Source organism: Rissa tridactyla, chromosome 2 (genome assembly GCF_028500815.1).
Source record: "Rissa tridactyla isolate bRisTri1 chromosome 2, bRisTri1.patW.cur.20221130, whole genome shotgun sequence".
NCBI classification, from domain to species: Eukaryota; Metazoa; Chordata; class Aves; order Charadriiformes; family Laridae; genus Rissa; species Rissa tridactyla.
Window position 1 is genome coordinate 95,818,399 of NC_071467.1, and position 23,209 is coordinate 95,841,607.

The 23,209-nt window shown below is 45.0% G+C and overlaps 1 protein-coding gene across 1 annotated transcript; it reads left to right on the forward strand.

Annotated features, from left to right (window-relative positions):
• The first annotated feature begins 3,260 nt into the window (after window positions 1-3,260).
• Window positions 3,261-8,130, forward strand: EDN1 (endothelin 1). The gene is made up of 5 exons (XM_054193440.1): window positions 3,261-3,578; window positions 3,753-3,906; window positions 4,934-5,092; window positions 5,361-5,468; window positions 6,844-8,130. Exons 1-5 carry the CDS (start codon window positions 3,515-3,517, stop codon window positions 6,980-6,982), a joined length of 624 nt encoding a protein of 207 aa, XP_054049415.1. The 5' UTR covers window positions 3,261-3,514; the 3' UTR covers window positions 6,983-8,130.
• The last annotated feature ends 15,079 nt before the right edge of the window (window positions 8,131-23,209 follow it).

Genomic DNA, 23,209 nt, shown 5'->3' on the forward strand with positions numbered 1-23,209 from the left:
AACTTTCACTTAATTGAGAATTGTGTTTCAAATCTGCAGAAAACAGCGTGTTGCTCCCCTTGTTCCCTGGACAGAAAGGCACAGTTTTACAATCTCCTTTTATTGTTTTGCTGATAAGCAGGCATTTCACATTACTGACACTATACAAAATGTCCTTTAGAAAACTCAGTTGGTGCCACGGCCTTTTCCAGCTGGAACATTAAAACCAGAGCCTGGCTGGCTGGCTAAGATTTCACCCCACAACACAGTGTCTCAGCTGTGGCTGGCCAAGGTACCCCAGCTACAAGAAAGGGGAAAAGCCTGCTGGAGGAGCAGCCAGCTTCAACTCCTGCTGCCACCCTCGCCCAAACGGGCAGCAGTGCAAACACAAGGCAAACTCCCCAGCCCTTGGGGCAAGCTGGCTTGGTGCGCACCGGGACGACTTGTTGAGTACATGACTTTGTACGATCGCGCATGACTTTGTATTTCCATTCTGCAAACACTGACTGCTAGCCAAAGCTCAGTCCTCTTCTGCTTATTTTATAAGACCCCTACTGTGACCCACACTGTTACAGACTCCTACTATAAACAGCTATAGAGTGAGCAACTCTTCCTTCTTTGGCAAAACTCCCAAAGGGTATTTCTGCGTGGCACAGACCTGCCCAGTGCCTCCCAGTGTCCAAGGAAGGATCAGGGGGTTACCCCTTCCTGGGGAAACCCACCTCCTGGCCCAGCAACCCCTGCATCCCGAAATGACCCGCCCCGGCCACTGGCAACTCAACATAAATTTGTTTTTGCATTACTTGAACAGCAACAGGAATAGCTTGATTCTGGTTAGTCTCAAGATCTGAAAGCAGAGCTATCAGAAATCGCTGAATCAGAGGATATGGATCTCCGACAACAATAATATTTATGAATCCTTACCAAAAACTGCTGAAGATGTTTTTGTTTTGTTTTTTTTTTAAAAAAAAAGAATAGCACCTTCAGACGACCCTGCGATATGTTTGTGCTTTGTTACTCAAAGGAAACATGCATGCCATTTTTGCCAGCTAACGAAATATTTTTTTCTAACAAGGCATTTTGACAAAGCTGAAAATATCTTACACCAATGTGAATCATTTTGGCTTCAAGTGCACATCTTAGAAAAAGGAATCTCTGAAAAAAATCTTTTTTAAGTAAGTGCTGGCATGAAAAACGGTCTTTAAGTGACAGGCCTGGAAAGGCTATGCATATTTGTGTTCTATACAGAAACGATAGCTATCTTTCAACCCACACAACTGCTTTGTGTTTTTTCTTTCTTTTTTTTTTCTTAAATACCAAGAAGGCAAAAAAAAAAAAAAGTCACCTAATTTCTTTCCCAACTTTTGGGTACAGATGAAGTTCATCACTTCATTGGGCTACGATTACTTTTTATATGTAGCTAGGTGACCTCTGCTGGTAGATTCTTATCATAACGGCAATAATTCATACACACAGGTAGAGAGATACATTGGTATTCTGTTAAGTGCTGCCCTACATACACAAGAAGACATAATACACAAGAAGATACAATCCCTGCTCTGAAAAATAAACTCCCACGCTGGAAAGGTGTAAAAAGAAGTTTTCATATAACCCAGCTTTCTCCACTTACAGATCTTTTATAGGCCAGTTTTTAGAGAACCTTTGATAACAAGGTATGACCGTCTTAGGATGAGGCCAGTGGTGTTTATTCAGCATAATGGTCTAAATGCTCGCTATTGCTTGGAAAGCCCCTAAACTTCATCCTGCTGTAAGCAGGGAGATTATACCGAGGAAAGGATTATTCTCTAGTCGCATTCCTTTCTTGTATTCTTTCTCATACCATCTACTAACAGCCATTGTAGGAGAAACGATACCAGTTAAATGGACCTTTATTCTGACTCAGCACGGTTGTAGACAGCCTGTCCGCTATGATACAGCTGCACAGTATAATTTGATACTTTAAAAAAATGGCCATTCACCTGAGAAATCACAATGCGACTTGCAGCTAACAGCCTTGGTCTTTGTGATATCCAAGGTCACTTCTATTATTACAGCACAGTGCACGGAAATACCACAAATACCAAGAGAGTCTTATCTATTTATCATAGGTGAAATTGGCACGCTTTGCAGTCCAACGGCTCCACGTCGGATCACAGGCATTCAAGTTCATTTGAGTTTATATTCAGAGGCTGCCTTTCTTACTTAGGAGCTCAGTGGGTTTCACGCATGTCTACATTTACAATGTCATATCGCCGTGGCCATTTCTCAAGTGTCCAGCTTCCACGCTGACAGCTACTGCCTCGCAGCACAAGGCAGCAAATATAAACATGCCGAAAAAAACCTCACCCTGGCCTTGCCAGAGGTAGTCGCAGGAGCCAAAGGCAAAGGCCTTTGGTCTTGGAAGACACAGGTCTTCGGTCTTGGAAGACACAGGTCTTCCCTCCTCCTGACCACACATCCCTGGCTTTACACGCCCGCTGCTCCTTGCGCTGCCTGGACCCAAAGAACACGCTCTGTGGCATGGCACCCTGCGTGAAATGGAGGAGAAGAGGGGTTATACCCACACGCCTCACCACTGCGGCCAAACACAAGCCCCTGAGACCCCTCCAGAGCCCACCCCGTCGGGCCTGCGGACAGCGGGTGGAGATCGGGCCCACTGGGCCGCGCTCACCCCTGCCGCCCCCGGCCACCCCCTCGGGCGCTGCCCGTGCGGCCCCGGCCCTCCGGCCGCCGCCGGCTGGGGAAGGCCCAGAGGGGACGCTCGCCGGGTTCTTCCCCCGGGACAGCGGCGGGAGCAACGGGCCGAGCCAGAACAACACCCCCTCAACGGCCGCCGCCATGCCCGAGGGGCGGCCGTGACACCTCCACCGCGGGCGGCACCGCGCCTGCCGCCGCCCGTCCCGTCCTGCCCCGCTCTTAATAATAACAGCAACACCGACGCTGACAATAATCGCCATAATTGCTCCTGTTATGGCGAGGCCGGTGCTGCCCCGCCGGCGGAGGCAGGGCGGCCGCCTGGCCCCCTCAGGTGCGAGGCACAGGGCGGTAGGGCGCCCCCTGGCGGCCCGCCCTCGGCGGCGGCGGCGGCGGCGGCGCCCCCCGCCCGGCCCGGCCCCTCCCGGTCACCCCCCCTCCCGGCCCGCCGCCCGCCGCCGCCGCCGCTCTGAAGTTCGCAGGCGATTTCCTTTCCAGCCCGGCCTTATCTCGGCCCGCACGTTGCCGCGCCGGTGACTAATAGCAGAATAACATTGTCTCGGGATAAAATAGCGCCGGGGCTGTTTACCCGCTCCATGGGGGTTCGCTATAAAAGGCCGCCGGGGACCGCCGCGCCAGCCAGACGCGCTGGGGCGCACCGAGCCGCCGGTTACCCCCGCAGGGCACTGGACACGGCTCTCCGTCCCGACGCTGGGAGAAACTTTCCCCCCTTTTTTCTCTTTTATTAATTTTCCCCCCTTTTTTTTCTTCTTTTTTTTCCTCCGTTCCCCTTTTTTTTTTATTTTTATTTTTTTTTCCCGTCCGCTCTCCGCTGCCTGCTATGGATTATTCCCAGATGATCGTCTCGCTGCTCTTCGTCCTCTGCCCGGGGCTGCTGCCGGCAGGTAGGTGCCGGTACCCAGCCGCTCGCCGCCTCCTGGGTCCGGGGGGAGCCGCCGGTCGGGCTCCGCGCCGCCGGGCAGCCCCGGAGGGGAGGGCGTCCCGGAGGGATGCGTCGGGAGATGCGCGGGGTGCGTGTTTTCCGCGGGTGCTGAGCTCTGCCCGCTCCCTTCCCGCAGCCCCCGGAGCCGAGGTGGGCGCCGCGCCCTCACCCCCAGCAGCCGCCGCCGCCGCCGGGCACCGTCGCGCCCGGCGCTGCTCCTGCTCCTCGCTGCTGGACGAGGAGTGCGTCTACTTCTGCCACCTCGACATCATCTGGATCAACACCCCCGAGTGAGTGAGGGGACCGGGACGTGGCGGGGAGTGGGGGGGGGCGACGACGACACGAGATTTCGGCAGTCGCCGAGCGCTGGGTTCGGTTTTGGTTGGAAAAAAGCGGGGGGAGGAGGGAAAAAAAAAATTAAGAACCACTAACCCACCTGCAGAAATGTGAAGGAGAGGAAGGAATAGTTATTTGCACGGTGTCTCCTATTGCTTTCCCCCCTCTCCTGCCTTTCTGCCTAGTTTAGGAGCGAGACTGCTCAGTGGGAGAGAAAGCAAGTAGGATTTGGCCACCGAGATTGAGCAGATAGCTGCTAACAGCCCCAGCACACCTGCGTTCCTAAAATGTGGGCAGAAGTATTTCCTTTGGGCGCTGCTCAGCAAAAGGCTGCGGGATGCTTTTCACTATGAATCAGAACCAGACAAAATGCCAAAAATATGATTTTGCCGGCCTGAATTTTTCTGACCGTTTTTTTCTTTGTGACAAGTTAGGAGGCTAGAAGGTTTACTTTCACACGGGGTGGCTCCTTGCTGCCTCTTGCTGCTCTTTACTGCAAATTAATGCATCCCACATGTTAAAAGAGTTATGTGTAGGGTCCATTTCTACGCTGTCCTCACCAAAAAGTAGTGAGCCAGAGCCTCACCTAGCGCTGCAAACACTGATTCTGGTGATTTGTTTGGCTGCTGGTGTTCCTCTGAGCGCAGAGGTTCTGTTCCTCGCTTTTATTGCTTCTTTCGGTCTTGGCAGTTACCAAAGTTCAAAGAGATGAGGTTTTATTGCTTTCTATCGCAGAGGGAGGCACAGCAGCTTTATGAAATCACAATTAAAAGGTCATTAGCCTTCTCAGTAGCCATGCTAATGAATATGTTGGAGGATCATCAGAAGCATTTGCATGGAAACTATGACCAACAAGGCATTCCCAATCCCACAGCCTTTACTCATGCAATCAATCCCATTGATAAGATTGCCCAAAATACCCCACTGTTTTGATGCCACGGAATTATTTGAATGACTTTCATGTTGTCTCTTTGATCATAGGAAGACTGTTCCCTACGGTCTTGGAGGCCCCTCTCGATCCAGAAGATCACTGAAGGACATGGTGCCAGAGATGCTCACTGAACCTGGCAGCAGATGCCGATGTGCCAACCAGAAGGACAAGAAATGTCTGAACTTCTGCCAGACAGGAAAAGATCTCTGGTGCGTCTGTTGTTGCTACTCTTTAAAAGGCAGTGCATGTAAAAGGGATGGATTGTGGTAGACTTACTCATTTTGGCACTTGCTGAGCAAATCATCTCCCCAAAGCCTTGCCTCCTACCTGAGTGCTCACACTGCTATGATACATACTATGGTTTGGCCCAGAAAGATCACTTGTTACGTGCCTTGAGAAGTGGTTGATGAGATGCCTCACCTTGTGGACTGCAGACTTGGGGTTTTTTTAACAGCAGCACCTTTTCACTTTTAACAGGGCTCAGTCCACAGTGGAGAAAACCTCGCATCACCGCAACAAAGCTGGCAATTGCATCGGACCCAAATGCATGAACCGACAGCTTGTTGACAGCAAGAAAATGAAGCGGTGAGTTTCTTCTCTCTGTTGTAGTTCCCCGGAGCAGCAATAGAGAGCACAGTTCACCTGCCGTCGGGTCAGCCTGGGCTTAGCTGGTGATTTCAGCTTGAGAGTTTCAGAGGAATCCGTGAGGATATCTGGAGGGCTTTTCTTGATGCCATGGGTTTTTAGCACACGAGTGCTGAGCTCTGCCTGGCATCCTCCGTCCATTCCTTAGAGGAAGCAGGCTTAGTTGTAGGCCTGAAGATACACCAAACTTCAGAAGAGTATGAAATCATGAAATACTGACAGAAATAAATAGACCCTATCATTTCAGTGTGTTCATGCACTCTCTTAACTACTTAAAAATATTATGTCCCAACTATTCCAATACGAAATTGACTCAGAATGCCTTTCTTTAGATACTTTACTCCATTTTACTGGAGGGGAAACAAAAAAAAAAAGATTGTCCATCTATCCAGATTTTGAATATATTGTTTCTTCTGGCTGGCGTTGCTGGCTTTTTAGAATGCAGGAGGCAGATTTCTACCTGCCTTGTCTCATACGTTGCCCGCTAAATCTGTGTAAAATGAGTACAGGATGTTAGTGATGGAAACGCCTGCAAAAAGGTTGAGGAAAGGGAAAATGAAGACTAAATCAGTATTTGAGCCCAGTTTAGTATTTGAGATTAGGAGTAAATTTCAGGACTGTCTTTTGAGGTCCATGCATAGTAAGTTGAGTGGCAGTAGGCAGCAGTAGCACTCCACAGAGTGGCAGTTCAGAGAGGCATGCGTTGGAATTGGTGCAGCAGTGAACCCTGCAGAGGGGAAGTCAGCTTTGAAGCTGAGTGTTGTTAGAGCTACATCAGCTCCAGCGTTCGGTGTTCGGCCATGTAAAAGTATGGCCTACAGAAGTTTGCCCACACAAAAGACGACTCTTTAGTGCTACTTTCAAAAGCAGATCAGGGTTTATGGGAGCAGGCAGCCTGATGATTTTGAGTGAGACTTAGGCCCTGGAAGTCTTAAATCATTTTTTGATTACTTACTTGGAAAAAGCACCCATTCATTGGAACCAGGATCATATTAACCTAAAAGAAACAAAACAGCCGAAAAGAGTAACACTGAAGACCTCTTGATTGGATGCGTGCTGTTTAAGGAAGTCTAGGGCATCTATATTTGAATCCATATTTTAACTTATTTTAATGTTTACATTTAAAATCTGAATCCAATATTTCAAGTGGCTTAAGTTAGCGTAATTCTGACAGAGGTATAGCAATCAGCAGTTACTGAGGATGCCATGGCAGAAATCTAGAGTGAGGCTTATTTAATCAAAAACTGAATGTCTGCACACTGGAGATGCATCTTCATTATTGTAACAATTAATGTATATTTCTTATTTTTTGCAGGCTGGAAGCCATTGGTAACAGTATCAAAGCTTCCTTCAGTATTGCGAAGCTGAAGGCTGAGCTCCAGAAAGGGCAGAAGCTGAAACATAACAGGGCGAACAAACGGCAAAGCATCTGGGAAAGCCTGAAAGCATCCTAGTGGGAAGATCACCTGACTCTTTCTCCATCACACTTGCTGACAAAGCATCACCAAAACTCTTTCTTGACTTCTGACATTCCACGACGGCGAAGGACCTCTCTGTCCACGTGTTTGCACAGCAGAGCAAAACACTAAGGAAGTCCCATATTTGGAAGTATAAAAGCAAAGGATTTCACTATTTTGGAATTCAGATGGATGGGTAGAGGGGCTGAAGGGGAGTCGGCAGTAACACACATAGAAAGCCATCTTTCTGAAGAAATATTTGAATATCGCTTCTGGAATGTTACCCATCAATTGAGCAGCTTTCAGGGTCTACATCAAAAGCATCTTGCAAGGAAGACCTCACAGATTTGTTTAGAAAGGACAGAAAGCAAGATCTGAGTGGACAGACTTCAAAGCGAAAAACTCTACCGTATTAAAATGCAAAAATGAAAGCCACAGTGCTACTTTAGTCAGGACTTACTGCATATATACATGTCTACCTCGCATACTGTTTGTTGCACTCCTGCTAGAGTATTTTTACACCTTTTTATTGCCTTTACTAATCAGCTGCAACCCTTTGCCTTTTTTCAGAAGTCTAGTTTACTTGTACAACCAGAGTTATCTGAACGTGGGTTAGACACTGTGGTTGTTTGCATAGTCAATGTCCTTTGGTTTTGGATGCCAAAGGACTCTTCAACATAAAATAAAAGTTAGAGGACACTACTAGGTTTCCCATAACAAGGATATTTGGCTAACTGAAGTTCTAATAATAGAGGTTGTTGTGTCTTACATGCCACCAAAAATGCACTGAAGTGGGGATGTACCAGAGCCTGTTGTGAGATTTATTCAGTGCCTTGTTTGGTGGAAATGCGTTGAGACAAAGGGTTGTTTTGAATTATGTCAAAAGGCCAATATTGGGTGAATGTTTATAGCAGTGAATTTGTTCACATTGTTGAATTTGCTGACAGGTTGAATCTTATGTGCTTATTTTTTGTGGTTTGTATTTATATTCACACAAGTTCTTCATTATATTTACCATGTTGAATACACATTGAAGTAGGCCATATTGGTCTATGCATGTTTTATGTATTTCTGTATGAAATTGGGAAATGCTTTATGCCTATCAAGGTAAATACCTTCAGAAATAAATATTTTTAATTACTGTATTGGCCTGTTTTTCAACAAGCCTGCTTTTCCGTAGACTGTGGCTCCGTGATCACGGAGGTAGATTGCCCCACATACAAAGCTGACCTAGATGAAGTGTGTGCGCCTGATTGCCTTTCTGTCAGATTAGCCAGATCACGACACAGAAAGGTTACGCCAAACGTGAGACAACAGATAATACTTGTTCTAGCTTCAAGCTTCCTCATCAAAACTTCACAGCAAAATTTGAATTGGCCAAATGAATTTGTCCTGGAGCAGCACTCTCACATGTCTTCTTCATCCAGTAGTACAAATTCTAATGTTGGATTTACTGTACCATTAAAATATGGCCAATAAGGGGTTGGATATTGATGAACTAGAGGACAACATGCACACAGTGGATGCTATATTGGACTATGCTGTGTTATGTTACTTATTACCACACTATCCCAAAGATTCTCAGCCCAGGACAGTTAAAGATGGAAACCTCAGTGGAGCCTGGCCCAAGCCCAGGAAAGAGCCAGAGTGGTAGTCAAGCTTCACGTGTCTCCAAACATTGGCCTAAAGTGGTTATAGCTGGAAAGATGCTTAAAGCAAATAAATAGATTTAATCATCTCTGATCCTATAGGAAAAACAGCACAAGAGTTAGTCCATGGATAAAACTGAGTGTTTTGGATTTTTTTTAAAAAAACAAACTTTTACAAACAAATGCAATACAAGACATATGTCACTTGCAAACACTGACAGCATTCACCATTAAAAATTTCTGAAATTGTTTGGAATTTCTTGGCAATATTTATTCATTTGCAGCATTTTTCACACCCAAACACCAGAAGGCTAAATAAAGCCCATATCATGTTTCCTTCACGCTGCTCTGCGGCGTTTTGAGGCAGCAATTCAGTGGAGAGGTGGCAGTGCTGGTGGCTGGGGTCTGACAGGAGAGCCTGTCCCAGGCAGCAGGAAGGAATGGGGAGCCCCCTCGCTTCTGCAGGGCAGGATGCAGCCTCCGGAGACACTCTTTGATCCCCACATTGCCCGCACTAACTGCTTGGGATGCGCACGGACCAGTGACCTCACTCAGGTGTGAGGAGATGTCACTAACGCTCCCTGGCTTTCCATTTCTACCCCTGTTGGTGCTTGCCTTTGGCACGGAAAATAAACAAGCAAGTAGTTGAGGCACTGCCTCTCACCCAGCCAATGCGGCAGGCAAGGGGGTGGTGTGGGGTGCCCCTGCTAGGGAAGGGGCCGTGCATTGGCATCCCCATCCCAGTTGCTCCTGTTTTCTCTCCTGGGAGAGTGCGGCAGGAGAGGAGTGATTCTGGGAGTGGAGCAGTGCTGCAGCAGTGCCTGTGCTGTTATTAAGGCTGGCTATCTGGACTTTGTAGGTGGCTGGGCTAAATGGTGCTGTGGGTGGGCTGTAGTAGCCCAAATTCCTGGCCAGCTGCTTAAGGAATTCTTGAGAGAACCATCCTAAAAATAAACCTGTTCCTTCTAGGGTTTACTCTGCTCATGCCTGGACTTGAAAGCTGGCTTTCATCCTCCTTTCCTTCCCCCTAAACTGACCCTGCTGCTTGCTCATGCTGCAGCTTTGCATTTTGGGGAAGGCACGGTCCCCGGAGCCCTGCAAGGTAAAGTAAGAACCCTGCACAGCACCAAGCCTGAGCGGCAGTGCAAAGAGGACAAGGTTAGACGCCCTGATGCCAGGGGCTTGCAGGCTTTGGGAAGAGTGTCCGAAGCCATTCCATGTTGCCCCTGCCCCTCACCCCGTGCTATTTACCTTCTGGCATAGGAGCATAAACTGCCGCTTACCCTGGCTTGCATTAATGAGCTGGACTGAAAACCAGAATTTAACAGTCTGTTTGTCTCACTGAATAAGCAAAAGGGAACATGAAGCATTTTATCTTAAGGCTGGCTCTCATACAAGTACTAGGGTCTGTCCCAGAGGTTTGCTCCTTCTCAAAGCGAGCTCCATTGCAGAAAGAGATTCAATAACTCAGGCCAGAACCCCCGGTGAAAAAAGAGAGGCATGGTATGTGCTGGGATTTATGGCACTGAGCACAGAGCAGTGTAAAAGTACATTCTTACTTATAACAAACGACAACGAGCGAAAAAATATTCTACCTGAAGCCAATGGAAACATTGTGCTAACTGCAGAGGCAAGGCTGCAGAGTCAGGGCTCTCATTCTTCTACCTAGAACTAATCTCACTTCTCTTAAAAAGTAAACCTTTCATGGCTATGATCTATCTCCTTTTTAAGTGAGAGGTTCTTTTAATCCAGGATGAAGGACGAAGGGAAGCACATGGAGAAGAGGGCCACCACTTTCCAGCGTGGCCATACTCTAACGGTGCCAATATACACCTGACATAGGGCTGAAATTCCAGCTGGGATAAAAAGCAAGGAAAGGCCCCATTCCTGAGCTGTTACCTAATTGTATCTCCCTCCTCTGTTTTTTCCTGGGTTCTGCATGGCCATTTCTGAACTTGCAAAAAGTTTCACAGGAAAAGACAACTATTTATCTTAATTTTTTAGCTTGCTGTACTTATTTTTATTCAACGTGGTGTGTAATTCTTTTTTGCTTAGCTGCTTTATTTTTATTTTCTCTGGATAAAGGCTGCTTTGACTATATATCAAAACAAGGTATACAATAAAACAAAGCTTTGACAAGTGAGTCAGGCTTCAAGTCAGGAAAGTACTACAATGCTACTGAAATTCTTTCCATCTTATCTACATATTTCTGACCTAATTTTTCCAGAAATGGCAACTCTAATCTGTACCATGTTATCGTGAACTGCCCCAAAATAATTCACGCGGGATGTCCTAATGTTGCCTATAGAAGTTACCAAATACCAGCCTCTTTGTTCATGTTTCCTTACATTAGGATAAATTTAGCCACCACAACACACTTCTATATTTACAAACACAGAATGAGCTGGATAAACCGCTGCTTGAAGGCTATCTGACGTTTACTTTTCTTCACACTCAACTGTTTGCCTCTGTGTATATAAAACCATATCAATTTTGACTTGGTCTGCATCATGATGCTATTATTAGGTTCCTTGTGTAGAAATCCAGCTTCCATTCACAGCCGATATCTTAATTTGATTTACTGTTCTTCCTTCGTGACCTAGGAAACAAAAGGAAGGAGGTTTTGATTAATTAGATGAGAATGCTTGGAAGCTGCGATGGTGAGTGTAAGTATGCGAAGAGACCGAGCGCCACAGATAAAGTACAAAGATAGAGGCAGGATCGCTTTTCCTGAGGTAAACATCGTGCGAATGACATTTCGGAAACTTAGCCAGAATGGGCGTTCGTGTCTTACTTTATTTTATATCTCCAATCAAATCTGAGCTAGGTGAAAAATGATAGGGAAGCCTGTTTTGCCATTTCTCAATATGGTTAAACAATCAGCTGGTATGTCTTAGCGGTGTGCCTGGGACAAGTTCCTCTGCTCAGATCAGGTCAAGGAGACCTGAATTCTGCCTGAAATCCACCGGTCAGTCGGTCAGCCAACAATTCCCTCAGCTTTAGAGGCATCGTTTATGCCAGTGAAAACGAGAGCTGAATTTGACACAGAAAGGCTTTATTCTTTCTGATATTGCCATGACAGGGGCAAATGGACACCGATTTGCTGATGCTAGCACAGGGCTCCAGCGACTCTTGCTCCTTTTGGTCTGGGTTCGGGGTTGGGTTTTTGTTTTTTTTCCCCCCACAAGCATCTTCTAGTAACAAATTAGATAAATATCACTTTGGTAAACAATGGGGCAGTTTGCCTCTGGCTCAAGAAAGCTGCATTCAGAAATGGATGAGCCCCATGGAGTTTGTGGTTTCATTGACCTCTCCAACTATTTTGGGGTCTGCAGAAATGATTCGTTCACCAACTGTAATTCAAGCCCACACTGTTGTTGTTGTGTTTTTCCCCCCAAGGAAATAAAAAAAACCAACAACCCTAAACCTAACTTTTTTCTAGCTAAAGGAAAAATGCATGTTACGTGCCAGTCACTAGAAACAAATCCAGCCTCTAGTCTGGTAAGAAGAAAGCAGCACTGTATTTTGGTCATATATATTGGATTTACATTTTCCTCTGCTTTCTCCATCTCTTTTCACAGACACAATTCAGCCAAGCACTTAGTGAAGCGTCCATCATGAAAAATTAGCCAGTGCCCTAAGGACTTCTTGTGCAAAGGTAGCCACATGCATTGAATGTTTTGACGGGTCAGAGCTTCTCCTCTTGTCGTCTTTTTCGTCTTCATGTCAGTCCTGTTGTTGCAAGAAATCTGTTTTGCTTCTTATTTTCACCTTCTCTTATCTCTAACAGGAGTATAAAGCAGTGATATTCACAAACTAGATAGGAAGCTAAAGTGGACTGAAAAATTGTGCAAATGTTGCCTGTCATATTCTCATCAGAAACATGGAGGCCTTTAAGTTGTATATTTGCCTGTGGAAGGATTTCCAAATAGATGAGACCTCTTACAAGTGATTTAACCAACAATGTTCAGCCCTGCGAAGAGTTAAACTCTGTGGCCATCAGCTCCTCATGAAAATGTGGTCAAGTAAATGTATTTTTAGCTTTTTAGAAGCTCCCTTCCTGGGAGCTTCTAAGGATCTGAGGTGCTGGGTACTTGGCAGAACCAAACTCCCTCCTTGATGAAGTAAGGACTTCTCCTCTACGTTCTCATATCCCGAACTTGATCACCCACTTTGGTGAGCATCCCTCGAGTAGCATAAGCAAGCACAAAACACGAACCATGACATTATCTGCAGGAGAGGTGTCTTGAGAGTGCCCTGTGGGTTCTTCCCTCATGACTGTACGACTCGTCTGACCTCAAGGGAGACATCTCTTTCCTCACACATGGGCTGCCCAGCACATCTGTCAGGCAGCTGACTTCATTATGTGGCAAGGCAAGCGGGGATCAAAGAACCCATGCTGCTGAAAAGAGTGATCATCGCTAGGCTGTGCAGAGCTTACCCTGTGTGATGCTGCTGCCGGCATGCTCCGAGGGGGACGGGAGAGAGGGTGGCTGCAAGTCACAAATCACACCAGCATCCCTGCTCTGTCCCCTGGCAATGCAAACCACCCTTCCCAGCCGGCTGCGGGTTTGCCCTGGGTAACGCCACACAGGCTGCTTTGCGATGGTGGCAGCTCCCCTTTGACACGTATGGTCTCAAAATGACCCCCCAGGTTTTATCAGTGTCTTCTAGCAGATTTTTCTGAGAAAGCATTTCAGTCGGAAGAGCTGTCCACTCATCCCAGTTTCCCTCCGGATGGACTAAACTGGTGTCACTCGGGTGAGTTTGGAGGAACACCACTAATTTCAGCATCCCAGAGGTTTTTCAGGTTATCAGTCATGCAGATCCAGCCTACGACTGTGAAGTCCACAGATCCCTCTACAGAGGCTCCCTTGTCCTTGCTTCTTCTATGTATTCATAAGAATAAAATTTTCATAATTTTTCCAATGACTTTACTCCTCTATTTTTCTAAAAATCTTGTGGCTTTTGCTGAGGACTTGGCCCGCTGTTTTTCCTCCTGGGTCTCTGCTAACCATTACCTCATTCTCGATATGCATCCAGCAGGACGATTTGCAGCAATGTCCTTTCCAGTGGCTTCCAAACAATCTGCATTAAGGTTGCTAATTTAATTCTACTTCACCTTGAGTCTGCTTCGCCATAAGCACAAGGATGCCCTTCACCTGGCTGAAAAGTGAAGTGCCTGTGAGTGCCATCCTTTGACCTGAATTGGCAATGGATTATGGATTACTGGTTCTGGTGTGGACTCTTTAGGCAAGGCAGAAAGTTGGCTGGATATTACTATAAAGCAAAATTTTATTCTTTGAACTAACCACTTTCTGATGAGTAATTATTTTTCTCCGCAAATATTTCTAAAAATGCCTATACATGCACAGGGCTCAACTTTCTAAGCAAACTACAGCCTTTCCTTCCCCATCCTTTATTTTTCTTCTCTGAAGCCTTCCTGTGTCGTTCCTGTGGCCAAACACAGCTTTTGTGAGCTACTTCTGTATGAAGCTGTGATCATAACTGTTTTTTCAGCCTGTGATCTGTGAACATCTGAAGAGCCATGAAATGTGATTAAGGGATGCAAGTTCATATGTGCTTTACAACAACCTGCATATGTGAAATTCCTGGAACAGTCTGCACTTCCATTGGAAATTTTTTGGTGGTCCACATTACAAATTGATTAAACCCGTGTCTCATACATGGAAAGTATTGGAAAAAAGTTCTAAAATGAAGTTGTCAGCATAGGAAAGTGCAGAATTGAGTCCAGCCGCAAAGCAAATAAGAAAAATACTGTTCTGATAAAAAGGTATGTGTTTGTATAACTACATTATAGGGTTTTGCAAAGTGTGTGTGCACCAGGGTACGTCAGAGAAAAATTCAAACATTTACCTATTCTGCACATGTACTTGTTAGCGCGGAAGTGTGTATATATATAATGTAACGTAGCGTAATGTAACAAAGGTAATTTTGAATCCACTTCCCATTGTCAGAAAACTGCAGACTCGGGGGCTCTCTGTGTTGATGTCCATCTTTTTTATCCCTGTTTAATCTAGCAAAGCTCTGGCCAGGATAGGCAAATTCTGTAGGTGCCCTTGCAAAAGATGCTTTGCAAAGGGCGCTGATATTCACTGTTATGCAGAATGGTTGCTTTTGCCTGCAATGCTAGTCTGTTCAACTAAGCTCAGTTGTTTACGTGGATTTTTTTACTATGAGGTCTACAAGGAGAGAGAGTATATTTGCCCCCAGTTTTCCCTCTCTGGACAGCACAGTTGGAGAGCTCTGAATGGTTTATAGGCCAATTAAAAACAGACCACAGGTTTTGGTTGAGGTTTTTTTTTTTTCTTCTTCTTCTTGCTGCATTCCAGTTTGTTTAGCTGCTCCGCAGGGATTTGACAGGGGCATTGTTAAGAAGACAAAGGACCTCTGGCTTGGGTGACATTAGTGTGCTAAGAGATGCCTCCTTTTCACCTGACAGCCTAACCAAATTGGATCAGGTATCGGAAAGACTGAGAAGACATCAGAGGACATGAAATATTCAGCAAATGACTGACCTGCACATCCTACCTGGCTCTGGCTACAGTAACAGCTTTGCAGGGGAGCTGATGCAGAACTGCCCTTCTCTCTCCACCTGACAAACTCAAACAGCTGATAAATTACCAGAACTAATTGTTGCCCTGACAGGCCTTTGATCCCTGGAAGAGTCAATTTATAAATGATGAGCTCCTTTTACATGCCACTGCTGATGGAGCTGTTGAAATTGTTATAAAATCAATAATCCCTGCAGTCTGGGGATCCTTTAGTTTTCTCCCATTTACTCAGGAGACAGTTCAAAGTGTCTGCAAATGCTCATTTCCGCCTCTCCCCAGCAACCTGCCCAGAAAAAGTCAGGCGTTGCCACAGGAGTGAGGCTTGGTAAGAGAGAGAGTGAGCATCTGAAAAGCAGGCTAGTCCAGATAAACACTGATCAGGAAGCAGGATGGTGTCCAGGTTTTACTCTCAGCCACTTGGGATGGTCTTCCCAGGAAGAGAAAATTGTCAGAAATAAGGGCAGAAAGGCAAGGGGGGAAAATCTTGGTTGATAAGCAGCATCATGGGGAATGGCAGCATCTTCAGGGTGGCAGTGGAACAGAAATATCACGTATAGCTCCTAGAGTCCAGCCTCTACAGGGAGCCAGCTGGTCTGATCCCCTGGGGCATGCTGCCTCTCCCAGAGGCAGAGCTCCTGGTGGCCTGCCAGCACATATCTCCTTCACCTGCGGCCACCTGGTTACAGTACAGCAGAGCTGGGATAAAAAATTCTGCTACAGGCTTGTCTTCATGTGGCTTTAAGTGGCCAGAGTCCACCCTACCCAACAATGATTGTACTTTCTGGTCTTGTTGAGTGCAAACCAACTTGAAGGAACAAGCCAATATTTAGCCAAATAGAGTCCCCGTGGGTGGGATCTCATGCGCAGAATTTGGTCTTAGAGCTGTATTGCAAGAGCACATCATGGCCACCACATGATACAGAACCCAATGAAATCTCGCTTTTGGGCTGTTTGAGTGGGTTGCTAGCTCTTTGCAACAGACCCCTTTACAGAGTGGTTACAATATTCCAGAAGTCGTGTTTCTCACACAGTTATTTGACGGCTTCCTTTATCTCATCTTTTTTTTTGTGGAAAATGTATACCTAAGTATAGAAGGATACTTAAGAGGAGATCTAGAAGAGCTGTCTTCAGCTCTCACAAGTCAGCATAGCAACAATGATCGGAGCTTGATGGACCTCTAGCAAGAGGCATCAGCAGAGCAGAAATGGTCCTCCCATTCTACAGGCCTTCCCTAGGCCAGAGGCTCCTCTGAGGCCTGCAGGTGTGAGAGGAACAATGGCTGTCACCAACGGTGGCCATGCAGAGGGAGGGAAAATGTTTCCTTTCAACTGGAAGGAAAATTTAGCCGAATTCCAGTGAGCACCTTCACAGCCACACCTGTCATGTTTAAACAGGAGACAGAAAGGGCAATGCTCACTGCTCAGCACCCAGCATGAGGAGCACTTGGCACCCAGCAGCCCAGCTCGCAGGGATTGTGAGCACCACCACTGGGGTCATCTGGGACTCCATTTTCCTTGGGCCACTAGGATTAAAGGACAACTTAGAAGAACCGTGCAATAATAGCACTTGGATTTGAAGAAAAGGCCTTGGCCTGCTCTTGCTTTGCTCATTTTCCAGTTGTGGTAACACAATGGGGCCACACTAACAGGCCCTGGCTTATGCCTGGGAACAAAGTTTGCAGGCCTGGACCCAGCGTTGTTACCACTCACCAATTTTTGAAAACACGGCCAAGAAACCATCAGTCTGCCTCATATCTGGAAACTTTATTTACACACAATCCTGTCTTTCAGTACAATTGCTTTTCCTGTGCCTGATTATTCTGATGAGAGAGTACTCATTAGAAAAATGGAACCCCACAACCCAAGTGCATTCATGAGGCTGGAACAATATGAGGTGCTGACTGATGCTTCACTTTCCGTTCTCCCCTGAAAGCTTGTACACAAATGTGAGGTTTTGCAATGTGGTTCAATGTGGTTACTCCAAAGCTGTCTGGGGCCTGGCCACCAAGGCTTGTCCTCACCACAGGCAGAAGAGGTGCTCCCTAAGAGTGAAATTCCCCTCTGGCATCCTCCGGACTGAGGACACTTGAACTGAATCACAACATCTGTTACAAAAAGAAATAACTGAGATGTTATTAACTGCAACTAGCTGTTACTAACTGAGTGAAGGAAATGGCACGTGCACATGGCTTATACAGTGAAACCCTGCTCTTTTCCAGCCTAGTTCCTCACTGTCTTACCAACCTTGAACGTTCTTCAGACCTTCAACCTGGGTAAGAGTGCAAGTGATCCATAGGGAGATTTTTCTTCAGGCCACAAGTAGGCCTTAGGGCTGGGAAATAAACATGAAAAAGTTCCTTAATTAAAGTTGAATGGAGTTAGATGCAGTGTGCAGTGTTCCACTGGAGGGAGAACTGAAGCTTTTTGCAATGTGAAAAAGGGTTTGAGGATGGCTTTGCATCACCACCTTGTGTAGTAAACTGACACGAAGCTTCTGTAAATTGACAGCCCTAGAGGAAAAGAGGAATCTACCTCAAAAATATGGTTTCTGAAACTAGGTCCGGAGGACAGCCTTAATCACTGTGCACTCTAGGGAACTACATCTTGAAAAGGCAACAAGACAGAGGTAGGAGCAACACAAGAGCAAAATGAGACTGAAGACACTCAGGCTATACAACCTCTTGTTGTAAGTTACTTTCTGACCCTAAAGGTCCCATGAAACTCCCAACAAGGAAGCACCTTCCGAAACAGGGAGGGCAACAAGAATGCATCGAGATGAGCAGAGCAGGGCGATCAGCTCAAAGTCCTCAGCCTGGAATTAATTTAGCGGCAATTCGATACTGAGAAATTTATTCTCAGGGTGTTATTCACCCTGAAGTACCAGTATACTTCCCAGCTGAGTAAAGGGTTTAGAAGCAGACACAATTTCAGATTAGTTAGCATCCATTAAGCAAGCAATGAGGGTGGAGCAAAGGAAAGGCACAGCTAGCTTAATTTTAGGAGAAATTATTAAGTGCAAAGAGTCTAGGAGATCTTCTCCAAGGAAATGAGATTGCTCCCAAGACATTATGCCATGTGTGTATGATAAAAGAGGTGGGTATGGACCAGGAGGACGGGTTGATATGGAGAGGCCTGAAATAGGACAGCAGGGTAAATGTGCAGGAAGGATCTACTGGCAATATGGAGACACAGTGGGAAAAAAATGCCTAGTTTAATCCTACCTAATTTACGTAGATGAGTAATGCATCTGAACTGAGATGAGTTTTCCTCTGGAGGTGCTGGGCTTTCTTCCTTCACCTCGTGAAGGAGCCTACAGAGGGCTGGCAGTCACAGAGGTGAAGTTATGACCACATCCACCTTATCTTCATGAAGTAGCATTTGAGGGATGCAACCATATTAAACAGATGAAAATGATTTTGGGCCCTCTGTATTCAGTATCTTATTTTCTTATGGGAAATATGAATTTTCCACAGAAGAATAGCAGGGCAGCTATTTATCAATTGTTTTCCCATAGAAAAAAAGAGTAATCTTCCAATGTGTTCCAAGAGGTAAGCAAGAGCGAGATGCACTGTACAACAGCTATGCAATAAACTGAAGGTGTGGTGAAGAAAATAGCATAAAGGAAGCTCTTCTTGTTTCTAGGACAGGCGTAATTAACGTGAATTACCTCCAGGAGATTACATCCTGAGGAGGCAACAGCACAGAAGCAAGAAAGAAGCAAGAGAGAAACTAAGCTGAAGACAATTTGATTCCCATGAAATATTGATTGAGGATAGCTCCTGCAGCCTGGCCTACCACCCTCACACAGGGTGACTCAGGAGGAAGAGATGACTAGTTTTGATTATCATATTGAGGAAAAAAATTAATTTCTTCACACTTTTTTCTGACTTAGTCAGCTGTTTGGAGAGCCTGTCACACCCAGGAGATGTTATTTATATCATACACTTCCAGGACAATATTTCATTGGGAAATCTTCTGCCCTGAAAAAGGGGAAGTGTAAAATAATTAAAGGATGCAGTTCAAAAATAAGATTACTGGAAAATTGTAATTTCAATGTGGTTAGAAAGGATGTAGGAACAGCGCTGAAGCTATTGCTCTCAATACATGCCTGGAGTACATGCCAGGATCTCACTGAAGATCAGTTCTCACAGCACTCACTAGTAGTTTGAAGAAACCTTGTGAATGCGTGCCACGTGTGACTACTATTGGAAAGTCAGATCATTTAGACAGCATTGGCATTCTTTGACAGAACTAGTTTAAGCCCTGTTTCTCAATGAGAATTTGGCTGGTGAGAAAGTCAAAGTCTGGATGGGTCAGCTGAAGTTTCCAGAATAGTATCAAACATGAGAATCAAGCAGGTCCAGGCCCACCACACTCTGACCTGAAATATCTAGGTGACATCAGTGAATAGTTATGACAGCTTTGAGCCAGGTGAGTACTCAGTGAAACCCGATGAAGTGACTTTCTGTGTGGAAGATAGAGAACAAAGCTGTGAGATGGGGCCAGCTTGATTTGAATCAATTTCTCGTTAATGTTTGACAACAGAGAGTGCTGCCAGCTGCTGCAAAAAAACTATTGTAATGGTAAAAAAGTTTTCTCCTCAGGTGTCTAATATTCACAGCCAATCACGTGTGAGATATGTGTCTGTTATTACTTTGGATAAACCAAAATGTTTTTTTTTTCCTCTTCACTGGATGAGATGATCAAGATACAGATAACTTCTAAATTGATCTTGACCTTTCACTGCAGATGAAAACAAGGGAAAGGACAATAGTCTATCTCTTGTGCTCTTATGAACAAGCGCACATAAACTTTTGTTGACTTGTATCCTAATCCAGAGACCTGTATGCAGCTGCAAAGATGGAGCAAGCTTAGCTTATCTCCTGTTTGTTTGATAAGCAGTTTACCCAGTAGAGATGCTGCCCTCAAGTTCACAGGCACCCATGTTTGTGTTTCGCAGCAATGACACAAAGAGCTCTGTTGAGGTACAGGGAACTGTGTTACTCATTGTTGGTGACTGTTGTTGAAAATGTTGACGCAATGCTCGTAGACTTGAATAACAGTAAGGATGGTACTTACTAGAAGTGAGTTCTCCTGTCAGGCATCATCCTTCAGCACCTCCCAGGACAGTGGTGACACCATCACTAAAAGCAATAGAAGGTGGTTAGAGGGATAAAAAACATAGTCAGTATTCATGTCCAACCAACCCAATTTCCAAAATGTTTGTGACTGTACGAAAGAGCAGAAGGTAGACAGGGAGGGCATGGGAGTTACACACTAAGATGCCAGAGGTGTTATGAGAAGTCCGAGATACTAGCGATATATGCTGGCTGCAAGAAAATAGGACTAAAGCATCACATTTCACAGAAAATATATCAGTCTGGAAATCCTGCAAGAAGCAGATTTCTTTTGAGGTTCTGGGTAATGCCTGGTCCTAACCCACTGGCAGATAATAAAATATTAGTTGAAAGCTGGAGTTGCAAAGTCTGCAGTGACTTCAGCGAGCCCCACACTTCTTGTACTCTTCAAGTCACATTGATTCCAGTGAGACTTCAGCCTGTGCCAAAAAGTATCAGAGATGACTTTTTATAGGTGCTTCAAGAATTCATTGAACTGGGGTGCAAAGTCATGGGGGAGAGCTAGACAGACCCAGCCCCACTGTTTATAGCTCCCAGTGAAGTGCACAATTGCTAAGAATTTACATCACTCTTTTCCAGCTGCTGATACCAACCCTTCCATACTTGTCTGAGTAATGCCACCATTTCTTCAATGTTGATACTTCTCTGTTTCCCAGTTTACCTATTTATCTTTCAAGAATTTAATTTTACTAACACATTCATAACAGTTTGTCGTTCAGTACCAGATTTTCACTAGTGATAGGGATAGTCAGTTAAATTGAAACGGAGACTTGAGTCTTCAGCCTTGGCCTTAAATGCTTGCAGTGACACCTTAGATATATATAACCATTTTTCTGGTAATATTTGAGTCAAAAAGTCTGCTTTGGGCTGATTTGTTTGGGAAATTTGGTTTCAAGCTCACATTCTTCCTCAAGGGTTTCAGCGGGTTGCGTCACAAAAGATACATTTCGTTATGTAATTTTGCATTCAGACATAGATGAAAACTGATGTGCAAAGCTGAGTGAACTGAAATGCTTCCGTGTTGCATTTCCAACACGTGATGCTGTTCTGGGAAAGAGAGAACTGGTGAGAAAGCAACGTTATCGTAAAAGAAAGTTTTCGGTACCACAGCTCTTAATTCGGAATAAAGTAATGCTAACATGAGGCACAAAAATATTTTCCATTGTGAATCAGGTGCTTTGGCCAAGTCTGGAAAGATCTGAATTCTTGTTCTCTTTATATTTGAAAATGAAAAAATATACTTTTATCAGGACTTGTCATAAAAATAGGCGCATTGTATTTAATGTGTCAGCACTTGCTTATTTTACAACTCTGCAGTATTCTGAATATGTTTTTTCTGACTTGTTAACTAAGTTTCCAGTGCAAATGAGTTACAACTCAAGAACTTGACATTCAAGGTTGCTAAAATTTTGCAATTTTGTGGTATATGAATGCACCATCTGTTCTTCCTAATAAGTAGCTCTTTTAAAATTATATTTTATATGGTTTCTCTTTGAGGAAGAGCCTAGGAAACAGCTTAGTAAACTGTGACACACCAGACAGAAATAACTTTAAAAGAATTTTTATGAATGTTTCCCTCCAAATACAGGAGTATTCCGTCACACTGAGTTACTCATAATGTATGTTGTTTAGCAGATACTCACGTATTTGCAAGGTACAGAACCTATTTTCAGCAGTTTATTTAACAGAGCTAGTGCATGATTTTCAAACAAAATACTTTTTATTACGTACTGGATTCTTTGGGAAATAAAAAAGATGCCCCAAAATTTGGTTTTCAAAATATTTCTGTATTTTTTTGAAGAAATGGAAGTAACTTTTTCTTTCAGGAACTTTGCCTACATTATTTATTTCCTCTGTATTATTTTGCTAGTATTTTCCTGCTTTTTCGTTAATGAAATGGTTAAATGTGGGGAGAGGGAAAGGAAAGAGGAATAACAGTTGAGAACAGAGAAGGGAGTAAAAGTTTCAATCCTGGTTTGTTGTTAAAAATAGGCCAGTCTGTTACAATGATCCTCTCCCTTGTTGCAATTACTGGTGTAGCAGCAGCAAGCTTTTAGAGAACTGATAGGAAAAAGTCACTTTATTGCTGCTGTGCCTCAAGGACTCTCCTCCTATTTTAGGTCATCTTGATAATTTTGTTTAGGTAGACCAGAAAGACCTGGGAAGTTTTATTTGGAATAGCTGTGCAAAATTCAGCTTCCTGAAGATCTCAGATTTCTGAGAAAATGAGACAAACTAAGGGTTCAGTCTTGCCCTCCTCCGTTTTCTCAGCTGGCTGCATCTCTCTCTTGTACTTCTTGGGAGGGTACCATCTCTCCCCTACTGAAGGCCATTCAAGGCCAGGCTTGATGAGGCTCTAAGCAACCTGATCTAGTTAAAGATGTCGCTGCTTACTGCAGGGGCGTTGGACTAGATGACCTTTAAAGGTCCCTTCCAACCCAACACATTCTATGATTCTATGACGCTGTCTTCACCCTGCGCCTTGCTCATCTGTTTGGGATAGAGGCAGCGAAGGCGTGAAAGCTGGATTCCACCTTGAGAAATGTTCTTGACCATGGGCCCTCAGGGATGCCCACAACTGGCAGGAGCTGTAGGCAGACCACCACACCAACAATGGGACCTGCCGAGGTCACTCTTCAGGGACACCAGAGGAGTGGGAGGTGTGCAGAGGAATACATCAACAGAGGTCAGAGAACTGGAGAAATGAGATAGAGATGTGATGTACCCATCTGCAGATTGAGCTGTAGTGCCAATGGGAACTGGAGACAAGGCTTTTAGGAAAATTAGAGCACAGAGCATATATCACTCTTTCTCCAGCTTGCCTGGAATATGTCATTTCCTAATCAGCCTCCCATTTCACAGC

Excerpts from the sequence above, each read along its gene's own strand:
- EDN1 (XM_054193440.1), top strand. The coding sequence starts at position 3,515 with ATGGATTATTCCCAGATGATCGTCTCGCTGCTCTTCGTCCTCTGCCCG. Across the intron at positions 3,579-3,752 it reads CCCGGGGCTGCTGCCGGCAG|CCCCCGGAGCCGAGGTGGGC; the intron begins GTAGGTGCCGGT and ends CCCTTCCCGCAG. Across the intron at positions 5,469-6,843 it reads GACAGCAAGAAAATGAAGCG|GCTGGAAGCCATTGGTAACA; the intron begins GTGAGTTTCTTC and ends TATTTTTTGCAG.